Source organism: Sus scrofa, chromosome 14, assembly GCF_054392235.1.
Source record: "Sus scrofa isolate SSC_HxYL_T2T_F1_AM1 chromosome 14, Sscrofa_HxYL_maternal_Yorkshire_Landrace_v2.0, whole genome shotgun sequence".
Classification (NCBI taxonomy): Eukaryota; Metazoa; Chordata; class Mammalia; order Artiodactyla; family Suidae; genus Sus; species Sus scrofa.
In genome coordinates this window covers 84308136-84320128 of record NC_139396.1, presented here as the reverse complement: position 1 = coordinate 84320128, position 11993 = coordinate 84308136, and the positions used below count along the sequence as shown (strand labels likewise).

The 11993-nt window shown below is 39.6% G+C and overlaps 1 protein-coding gene across 27 annotated transcripts in view; it reads right to left on the bottom strand.

Annotated features, from left to right (window-relative positions):
• Positions 1–8437: 8437 nt before the first annotated feature.
• Positions 8438–11993, bottom strand: part of BICC1 (BicC family RNA binding protein 1) — a 335849-nt gene continuing 332293 nt past the window's right edge. For all 27 annotated transcript variants that reach the window (XM_084996941.1, XM_084996940.1, XM_084996936.1 and 24 more), the window contains one exon: positions 8438–11143. Coding sequence is in view for 15 of the 27 variants with exons in the window: in XM_084996940.1 (XP_084853066.1) it covers positions 11013–11143 (131 nt within the window). In the remaining 12 variants the exon portion in view is untranslated. The remainder of the gene's footprint in view (positions 11144–11993) is intronic.

Genomic DNA, 11993 nt, shown 5'->3' with positions numbered 1-11993 from the left:
AAATGCTTATTGTCCTTGAAACAATCTTATAAAAATTAAATGAAATAATGTACTTTACTCTATAGATTAGTGATGAGTGGATGTCACTTAAGATCTGATTTTGGTGTTCCCTTCATGGCTCAGTGGTTAACAAACCCAAATAGGATCCATGAGGATGTGATTTGATACCTGGACTTGCTCAGTGTGGCTTAAGGATCTGACATTACTGTGATCTGTGGTATAGGCTGCAGATGCAGCTCGGATCCCAGTTGCTATGGCTCTGGCATAGGCCAGCAGCTGCAGCTCCGATTCAACCCCTAGCCTGGGAACTTCCATATGCCGTGGGTTCCATCCTAAAAAGACAAAAAATATGGAAAAAAGATGTGATTTCATCATTTTAGAATTATTAAAGTAAAGAATTATGTGTCCCCTTATAAAGAATGGAAATATCATCTAAAGGAGAAGAGAACTGGTTTGCAAGTCCCACCCCTCCCCATGAACATTTGTGTTGTTTCCAGTTCCCTACTGTGTTACCTTGTGCTGTGATGGATACACATGAAAAGACATCTTTGAAAATTTGAGCACCAATTTTAGTGGGATAACTCTAAGAATAAGCACTGCTAGGAAAGGGATGCACCCATGGGATTTTGATGGATCCTGCACACTGTTCTCTCAGAGAGGACTGTCCATTCATGCTTCCCTCTCACAGGTATTCTGGGGCCCTCTACTTCCTCACATTGTCACCTGGGCTGGTAGTCACCCAACTAACAACCTGCCAGTGTGATGATGACCATTGCTGTCTCCTTAATGTTTACGTTTGGGTGTGCCCTCATCTGAATGGTCAGGCATCTCTAACATAGATGGGCCATATGCATGGCCTCTTGTTGGAATTACGTGTTTGCTCTGTTTCTTGTTAGAGCATTTGTTTTTTGAGAGGTTTTTGGACCATAGGGATGTTTGGCCTTTCTCTGACCTGGGGTGATGTGAAATGATTTCCCAGTTTGTGGTTTGCCTTTCCAGCTGCCTTTCTTGTTTGTTGCTGTTTGTTTGTGTTGTATGTATATGTGCATGTGTGTGTGTGCTTTGTGTATGTGCGTGTGTGTGATGGCGCCATTGGAAGAGCTAAGCATTTCCCTTCTGTCTTCTGGCTCTTGTGTCACCTTAGAACAGCAGTGTCTGCCCTGAGATTATGCACATATTAATTGCAAGAGCTTCATTTTGTACATGTCATCTTTAATTCATTTGGGATTTCATTTTCATATAACAAAAAATACTAATTCCAATAAACATTAAACAAAAATTCATCAACCCCCTCTTAAAATATGTGGGCAGAGACAAAAAGCCACAGTTTGTGTGGTTTCATTTCTAGGAAACATCCAGAATAGGTAAAGATGCAGAGAAAGAAAGAGGATTTGGGGTTGTCAGGGTCTGGGGGAGGGAGGAATGGGGGGCTCTGCTTTGGTTTTGTTTTGGGGAATGAAATAGTCTGAAGCTAGGCAGTTGTGATGGTTACACACATTGGGAATGCTTCTGAATGACACAATTTAAAATGAAAACGTTTTAAACTTAAATTTTATCACTATTATTTTACTTTGAACATAAAACTAGAGAACCTAAACAGAGTGACAGAAAAAAATAAACAAATAAATGAAAACACATGCTGAAAATATGACATGGAAAAAGAAGTAAAGATCTGGTGGAGGAGTAGGTTGATGGTGTAGAGCTGACAATGAGAGTGGTGGCAGAGCTGTTGTGCCCATGGGCTCAGTCTGCTGCTACTATTGTATTACTTTCAATTTTTCCCTTTATTTCTGTTATATTTGCTTCATATATTGAGGTGCTCCTAAAGTAAGTGTAGATATCTTTATAAATGTTATAGTTTCTCTTGAATTGATATATAAGGCCTTCTTTGTTATGTAATGCCCATCTTTTTCTCTTGATACAATCTTTTTTTTCTAAGTCTATTTGATTTGATATGGTATTGCTACTGGAGCTTTCCTTTCATTTCTATTTGTATGGAATATCTTTTTCTATCTATTCACTTTCAGTCTGTATCTGTGTCTTTAACTCTGATGTGAGTCTCTTATAGGCAGTATATAGTTGGGTCTCATTTTTTAATCCATTTACTCACCCTATATATTTTAATTAGGCCATTTTGTTCATTTATATATCTTTTTAAAATTTTTTTTGTGTGTGTGTGTTTTTGCCTTTTCTAGGGCCACTCCCATGACACATGGAGGTTCCCAGGCTAGGGGTATAATCGGAGCTGTAGCCACCAGCCTACTCCAGAGCCACAGCAACACAGGATCCAAGCCACATCTGTGACCTACACAACAGCTCACAGCAACGCCAGATCCTTGACCCATTGAGTAAAGCCAGGGATTGAACCCACAAACTCATGGTTCCTAGTCAGATTCATTAGCCACTGAGCCATGACAGGAACTCCTGTTCATTTATATTTAAAGTGATTATTTATAGGTATGTATTTATTGCTGTTTCGTTCCTTGTTTTCTGGTTGTTTTTGTAGTTGTTTTCTGTCCCTTTTTTTTTTTTTTAGTCTCTTCCCTTGTGGTTTGATAATTTTCTTTTTTTTTTTTTTTTTGTATTTTTGTCTTTTTGTGTGTGTGTGTCTTTTTTTGGTATTTCTTGGGCCGCTCCCGCAGCATACGGAGGTTCCCAGGCTAGGGGTCGAATCAGAGCTGTAGCCACCAGCCTACGCCAGAGCCACAGCAACGCGGGATCCGATCCACGTCTGCAACCTACACCACAGCTCATGGCAACGGCAGATCCATAACCCACTGAGCAAGGGCAGGGATCAAACCTGCAACCTCATAGTTCCTAGTCGGATTCGTTAACCACTGCGCCACGACAGAAACTCCCGATAATTTTCTTTAGTGTTATGTTTGGTTTCCTTTCTCTTTGTTTTTTGTGTGTCTATTGTAGGGTTTTGGTTTGTGATTACCATGAGTATCATATATATCAACATATATGTGTTTATTTATTTTAAGCTATTGTTTAAGTTTGAACACATTCTATAAGCTCTACATTTTTACTACCCCCCCAATGGTTTATGCTTTTGACATATTTTACATTTTATTTTGTGTATCACTGACCTATTTATTGTAGTCATTGTTGATTTCACAACTTTTTTCTTTTTAACATTCTTACTAACGTTTTAAGTGGTTAGTAAGAATGCTTTACTATATATTTGCTTAACTGGTGAGATTTTTTTTTCTTTCATATATTTTCTTATTTCTACTTATCACCTTTTCTTTTTCACTTAAAGAAGATTCTTTAATATTTTTGTAAGGCCAGTTTAATGGCAGTTAACTCCTTCAGCTTTTACTTGCTGGAAAATTATTTATTTCCTCATTAATTCTTAGTGATAACTTTGCTGAGTAGAATATCCTTGATTGTATGTGTTTTTTTTTCTTTTAGCACTTTATGTTATGCCACTCTCTTGTGGCCTTCAAAGTTTATAATGAAAAATCAGCTGGTAGCCCTTTATTTTCCTTTTACTGCCTTTTTTTCTCTCTTTAACACTTGTCATTTTAATTATGATATGCCTTTGTGTGGATCTCTTTGGGTTCATCTTGTTTGGGTCTTTCTGTGCTTCCTGGATCTGGATACCTGGATTTCCTCCCTCAGGGTAGAGTAGTTTTTAGCTATTACTCCATCAAATACATTTTGTGCCCCTTTCTTTTTCTCTTCTCCTTCTCAAAGCCCTACAATGCTCATGTTATAGTTGATGCTGTCCCAGAATTCCCTTAAACTATTCTCGTTTTTTAAATTTATTTTTTCTTTTTGCCATTGTGATTGGGTGATTTCCACTATTCTGCCTTCCAAATCACTTATGCATTCTTCTGTATTATCTAACCTGCTGGAAATTCCTTATATTGTATTTTTTATTTCTTGTCTTATATTCTTCATCTGATTGAGTTTTTTCATATTTTCTAATTTTTTGAAGTTCTCACTGTATTCTCCATTTTTCTTCTGAATTCAGTAAGTGTTTTTGTCACCATTACTCTGAACTCTTTATTAGATATATTACCTATCTCTGTTTCATTAGGTTTTGTGGGCCTCTATCATATTCCTTCATTTGGAACATATCTTCTGTTTTTTCTCATTTTGTTTGGCTTTCTGTGTTTGTTTTTATGAGTTAGGCGAAACAGTTACTCTCCCAGTCTTGAAAGCATGTCATTGTATAGGAGCATGCTTATGCAGACTGCATGTATCTTGTGGCTATGACAGGAGTGCTGGAGCTGAAATGGTCATGGGCCAGGGCTTCTCCTAGGGTGCCAGGGCTTCTCCTAGGGCATGTCAGGGCAGCCACCTTCATGGGTGGGGGGTGATAACTGGGGCCAGAGCCTAGTGCAAGCCAGGGCTTCTCCCTGGTTATACTGAGGGCCACCACTTTGGTGGGGATTGGGAGCACTAGATCCCAACATGGGCCAGGTCTTCTAGGATGCACCAGGGGCTATTGCCCTGGTGGGTAAGAGGGACTGGAGAAAGAGCTCAGAACAGGCTGGGGGACATGCTAAGGCTGTCTTAGCAGGCAGGTTAGAGCGCCCAGTTCTTCTCAATCTGCTTCCTCTATACTGGAACTCAAAGCAAGTGACCCCTTTTGAAAGCAAGTTTTGGCTTCCTATTGTCTTCTTTCCTGGTTGTCAGACCCGGGTTTTCAAAACCAGTTGACGCATTCATATTCCCAGTGCCAGTCCCCACGGCTAGGGTGCTCAATTTGGGGCTCAAATCCCTTACTTCTTATGGAGGACTTCCAAGTTTGTGATGCCTCCTTTAGCTTGCAGGTCACCCATTGTGGATGTTTTTCCTGACTAGATTGCATCTCTGCCCCTCCTTCCTGTCTGGGTGGTTTTTTTCTTTATATACTTAATTGTAGAAAAGATGTTCTGCTAGTCTTCAGGCTGTTCCAGAATATGTGTATGTGGTGGTTGTTTTGTTGTGTCCATGGGAAGAGTTTAGCTCATAATCTTCCTACTCTGTCATCCTGCCTCTTTTTCATTCTTTTTGCTCCTATGACTAGATAATGTTCTGTCTTTCAAGGTGCTGATTCTTTCTTCTGCATGGCCAAGTCAGCTTTCAAAGCTCTCTATTTAATTAGCAATTCATTTATTATATTTTGCAGCTCTAGGATTTCCTTTTTTTTTTTTCTTTTCTTTTTTCTTTTCTCTTTTTTTTTTTTGTCTTTTTAGGGCCACACCCATGCATATGGAAGTTCCCAGGCTAGGGGTCAAATTGGAGTTGCAGCTGCCAGCCTATCCCACAGCCACAGCAATGAGGGATCCAAGCCGTGTCTTGTGACCTACACCACAGCTCATGGCAAAGCCAATCCCTGACCCACTAAGCAAGGCCAGGGATTGAACCCCCATCCTCATGGATCCCTGTCAGATTTGTTTCCACTGTTCCATAATGGGAAAGTCCTTTTTTTTTTTTTTTTTTTTTTTGGTTGTGGTGGTTTATATTTCTTTTTTTAGTTTCTCATTTTGTTCATGCATTAATTTTTTAATTTCATTGAGTTGTCTGTCTTTGTGTTCTTACAGTTAACTAAACTTCTTTAAGAGGATTATTCTGAATGCCTGACATTTAATCGCTCTTTCTTTAGAGTCATTTATTAGTGTCTTATTTCCTTGCATGGTGTCATATTTACTTTATGTTTTATGATCCTTGATTTCTTACACTGGTATATTTGAATAATTGTTCTTCTCTTCCAGACTTTGCTGGTTCACTCTGGCAGAGACAATTTTTACTAGCAGCTCAGTTGGATCTCTGGGCATGTCTGCTGGTAATGTCCTTGGGCAAGTGGGCAGCTATTATTGGGGTCTATTTGATGGCAAAGTAACTGAGCTCTGAAGCTCAGTTGGGATGTGACATGCCACTAGCTGAGAATAGCTGTGTAGACTGCTGCTGTTTGGTTCCCTGCCCAAGGACGGCTGTGAGATATGCTCCACAGTTGCCTGGATTCTCTAGTGATGCTTGTTAAATGGTCATGACTGGGTGCAGCAAGAGATGGGCTATGAAATAGCTTGCCATGTAGGATTATAGGACAGGACCCAAGGGCTGCACAGCTTGTTTGGTGACCAGAATTAGGCAAGAGTGTGCATTGAATATTTTGGTCAAGTGAAACCATGCATTGTTCTCTGAAGATGATAAAAGCCATGGATGTGTGCTCATGTGTTTTAAGCAGGGTTATTTAAAGTTCTATGTGGTATACTCTGGTTAAGTTCCCTGATCAGGCGGTCTGAAGGCTGTATTCAGTAATGAGTGGAGCTATGAATTCCTTTCCCCAACACAGTCAGAGAAGCAGCTCCAAGACCATAAGAAGTCTCTTTGTTTGCAGTATTGACTCAAGCCAATCCATAACCCCAAGTTCCCTGTTCAAACAAGGCCTTTTACTTTGATCTGGAGATCAGCTCTCCCCTCCTGCCTCTCAATTTGAGCATTAATGGGTTATGCAGCAGCTTCCAGGTGTTTTGCTAGCCCTTCCTGTCAGATGTGTTGGGGAGGGTCACACTCCCCAGAGGGGAGGGCTATGGCTCAGCTCTTCTGCCTGAATGGGACTGAGAGGGCCCATTACAAGCAACTTCCAAATTTTCCCAAACTGGCTTTCTGGTTGGGAGGTGCCTGGAGCCAGATCTGCAGTGGGTAGGGCTATAAATATGCTCCCTTTCCTAGGCATGGGCAGACTAAGCTCTAGTGCCTGAAAAACTCATTTGAGGACTTGAATCAGACAGACCTGCACCTTCTGAGTTCCCTGGTCAGACTGCTACACCTTCTTGGTTCTGCAGATGAGCAAAGCCACTGGTTGGGACTACTGCTTGGACACTGCAGGTAGGGACTCAGACTGCCAAAATCCAAGTTATGATTGTTGCAAGCCCCTCCTCAGTGATACCTTATCCATGAATAGTTTTTTTTCTTTTTGTGAGGGGAAGTGAAGTGAGGTATGACCTATCACTATCTTGGTGACATTATTCTCTATGCCTGCATTCTGGGAGTATCCTCAGGTGCAGCAACCTCATGATTCTTAGATTCATTTCCACTACACCATGACGGGAACTCCAAACTCCAGTATGTGGCCAATTACTCCTTTTAAGAATGTGATTAAGTTTGGAGTTCCCATTATGGTGTAGTGGAAACGAATCTGACTAGGAAACATGAGGTTGCAGGTTCGATCCCTGGCCTTGCTCAGTGGGTTAAGGATCTGGCGTTGCCATGAGCTCTGGTGTGGGTTGCAGACTTGGCTCAGATCTTGTGTTGCTGTAGCTGTGGCATAGGCTGGCATCTGTAGCGCCAATCAGACCCCCCTTCATATGCCACAGGTGCAGCCCTAAAAAGCAAAAAAAAAAAAAAGTGATTAAGTCTATATGAAACCTAGGAAAAGAAGGAAGGGTGATACTTTGAAGTGAGAGCACAGGCCTCTATGAGATGAGTACTTTCAACCATTTCATCAAAACCTGGGGTTTCTAGACAGCACTCAAGTCACCTTGGAGTGCTATAAATGCATGAAGGCCTTATCGAAGGGTAGGGTATTCTATTTTTCAATCCCTCTTCACCACTTCCATCTTTATCCAATTTGAAAGTTAGGATGAGAATGTTAGTAAACCTAGGACAAGGGCGTATGTTTCATTTACTGGTGTTATTACAACAGGGCCTGGTACTTGACCCTCATTTAAGTATTTGTAGAATGAATAATTTAATATTGGGGTCACAAGTAATATTTAAGTTATCAAAAGAAACCCTGTGCTAGAAACCATTTTTAAGAACCACTTGCACAGGTAGTTCAAATGGAGCTAATTCTGGCAGCATGGAGAGCTAAGGTTTCTTTGATACTTAGACCTCAGGATTAGTAGCATACTATCAATTCAGTTTGAGAATAAGGTCAGACACAATCTGAGTGCAAGGTCCAGTCGCCATTCAGTGTGAAATGGGAACTTGGACCAAGAAACCTAGCATCACTTTGGTGAGGCGCTTCTTTGCTGATGGTTGAGGTTGTCAAAGTGGTAGAAGGAAGTGAGGAAAGGAGGAAGGAAGGGAGAAAGAAAAAAAAAGGAAAGAGAGGGAGAGACGAAGGATGGAAGAAAGAAGAGAGGAAGAAAGAGAAAAAGAAAGAAACAGAAAGAAGGAAGGAAAGAGAAAGAGAGAGAAAGGGAGTGAAAGGAACAAAGAAAATAAAACCCGTTCTATAGTCTTACTCTTTTTGTATGTACCTATGGGTGGCCATAAAAATATGATTGATTACTGGTACTAGATTCTCTGACTAAAATGAAAGTGCCTTAGCTTCTGGTTGAGTATGAGGACTGTCAATGCAAAACAACCAGACAGAGAGTGCATATTCAATTCTACTGAAGGAATGTCTTGCAATATATTCTGCTGAAAATAGTAAAAAAACAAAAAAAAAAACCCAAAAAACTAGAAAACAAAGACACAGTTCATCTAGCAATGGCAATACAAAGGGGTTATATAAATTTATTTCTCATATAACAATTGATTAGTTTAGAAAATTCCCATTTTCAATGTTTAATTCCATCTCTCATTTAAAAAAAAATCACTAAAAGGACAAGACCCACACAAAAATACAATCTGTATCTGTTCTATATTTACAGATAACCGGTCACTATTAAGGCACAGATTGATTAAAAACTAACATTTATTCAAATAATCCAAATATTTTGTGCATCATATAACACTGACAACACCGTATACTGTAGTGTCATATTCCCTTCATTGCATCAAGAGAAAGTGAGAAAAGTAATTTCCAGTGTTTTTATTTTATTTTTTTTTTTAGCCACCCTATTTAATCTAGTTTAATTGGGACAGTTTTCCCTTTGGCATAATATCAAAGCACTGTTCATAAAATCTATATCAACTCAATACTGTAAATTTATTCCACTGTCATTCTATTGCAAATGCATGATAGAGAGCTGGGGAAAGACTCCAAAAGATTATTTATTTCAGAAGGTCTTATTAGAGAAGTGATAAAATTAAGAGCACTGGGTTGTTGAACAGGAAACAAATCGAGAATTCTTACTCTGTGCTGAATGTGTAGCATGATATGTTCATACAGCCACATAAGGCAGGGAGCTCCACATGATGACCTGCATACATGTGTCACGTGTGCACGATGATTCCATTGTACTTGACAAGGGAGCAATTTAGTTTTACATCCATAAGCAGAGACAGTTCGGTTTAGAAAAAGACACCCCCTTAGTGCCATTATAATTTATAATTTTATGACAGGTTCATTATCTATGCCTTCATGGTAACCAACACTTTAAGTGAAAATTTTTCTGTGTGCAAAATTTCTCTCTAATTCGTTTTCTTTAATGTAAGACTTAGCCATGGGAAAATGTCAGCCATGGGAAAATGTCAGACAAGTACTTCTGATCCCATACTTGTATGAAAGTCCCCAATTATTATGTATGATTATCTAATGCCTTCTGCACAGAGAACATGACAGTGGTTTATGTCTATGTAGAAAGTCTTAAATAGTGAACACAAATAAGTCATTACAGTACAGGCAAGTCACCACGTTTTCTATGGGAAAGTTTTCCAACAAATTCATACACTTGGAAATAATATTGCTTTGAAGAAAGAGAGGCACTTAGTGATTTCCTTCATAGACTGAAAACCCTTCATAAATCCATAGTAAGATGTCTGAAAAGACCTAGGAAACAATGTTGCCTGATTTCTTGGACTTTCACAGTATAAGATTGTAACGATGAGTTTAGCCACTTGCAAAATAGTCTTTTTTTTTTTTTTTTTTCCTCCTTCAGAACACAGCTGTCTTTATAAAACTGTCACTCTGGAGACTTAAATAAAGCCTTTCCATTCTTAAGCAACCCAGTCTACTTCAAGCAGACAGATACAGTTGTAGAAAAGTCCTGTGACCATATGGAGCACAGTTAATCTGTACATAAGGACAGTAATGTATTTCTCCTCATAATGGCAACAGTGCTGTCTTGTCAGATGATTATTCGTCCTTTTTAAATAAAGTGACAATCTAGGGCTCCAGTTATTGAATGCCGTCCATTCTCTACCATAAATCTCTAGTAGATATCAATTTAATCAGTTATGTATTGTATGCTTATAATATCTAAAAATAAAAGTTTGATATAAATAAGTGTCCTTTAGTGGCAGTATACTAAAAATAGCCCTTTGCCTTCAGACAACCATTAAAATTATTTTAGCAATATAGGCAGCAGCTAAGTATGATGATTGCAAAGGGTTAATATTGCAAAGTCCATTTGGTCTTTCTTTGCTTGCACCTGTTACAGGGAACTAGGTTCATTGCTAAGTGTTTCTAGGATGCGGACATAAATGAACAGAACTGGTCCAGAACCAAGTGTACTCACTTAGATTTCCCAAAGTCACAGAATATTCTGCACAAAAACTACTAATCCAGTACGATCTTGAATAAAAATTTAACACAGAAAAATGTAACTAAATCTGATTTGTACCAATACATCAGGTGACATAAAAATGAGAGAGAAATAATTTCCACAGGACAAGAAATTAGAAAGTGTAAAGTGCTGAAAGACCTCAGTAATTATTTTAAAGCCGTACCAGAAAATTCCACTTTGATTATTAAAAAAAAAAAAAAAAAAAAAAAAAACCCAAATACCAAAACAAAACAAGCAAACAAAATAACTTCTATGTGTTCTGGCATCCCAGATGTCAACTCATCCTTCATGTTAAGTAAAAAAAAAATCAGTGCATATGTTATATAGGTAAATAAAAACAGGAAATAAAGCCCTATCTTCATATTGCAATTCTGTCCAATTGCCACTAAAAAAAAAAAAAAAAAAAGGTAATCCATATGTGGCATTCTGAATGATGACATGAGAACATCTTCTCTCTTTTCTTCTTTTTGGCACAAAGTTCAGGTGCGAATAAGATGCTTTGGTCCTGATACCAGACACCCAGAGTGCTGAGGACGGTGTGCAGTGAAGGCTGTTCACAGATCTCCTGTGTCCGACTTGATAGAGAGTTGGCGGGCCTGTGCCTGGAGGGTTCTGCTACCAGCGGCCACTGACACTAGCAATGTCTGAGTGATACTGACGGGGTAGCCTTCCACTCGCTCCGCCTTCTAGGAAAGAGGTGCGTGCATTTGGTGGTTCAAAAAGCTTTCTTCGGTTCTTATTTAGTTCTAGAAAGAGAAAAAGAGAACTGTTAGGAGCTCAATGAGGAAGTCCTATAATCTTCAGGACATGTGGTAGAGCTCAGAAAATGGCAGTGTGGTAGGGTGGGTTATTTTGGTGGGGGTCTCGAGAGTCAAGTAGGCGACACAAGGAAAACCTTTAGTTGACCGTGAAGACTTCTTTTTTTTTTTTTTTTCTTTTCAGGTCGCCCCACAGCATAGCGAGTGCCCAGGCCAGGGATCAGATCTGAGCCGCAGTTGCAGCTAATACCACAGTTGCAGCAATGCTGGATCTTTGAACCCACTGTGCTGGGCTGGGGATTGAACCTGTGTCTGGAGCTGCAGAGATGCCACTGCACCACAGAGGGAACTCCAAGACATTTTTGAAATGCTATAAAATCTGACATGAAAGGTAAGTAGCATGTTGGAGATGAAAGGTCAAAGGACAGCAAATAGTTTTTATTTCAGTTTGTGAACTACCTGGGGGACACGTCATTCTTAGAACCCTCTCAAGTCCAGATATACGAAATAAACAGTTTGCCTATCCTAAACGTCATTTCAGAGGCAAAGGCAGAGGGACCATCAAAGCTGGTGAAAGGCACATGAGAGGATGGATTAACAGAGATAGAGAACATTATTACAGCTCAAGAAACTCATCCATGTCAAACACAGCAATCATTAAATTATTAAAGTCAGACATGAAAAGAAGACTCCCATATCTAAACAGGAGAATACTGGAGAAGCACACCGATGTGGTGAGCCACAGCCCTGTAGCCCCACCAGCTCATCCTGCCCACGCTCCTTTAGTCATAAACAGTTACATGAAGAGGCCTATCAGCAGGATAGGTCTTCTTTGACT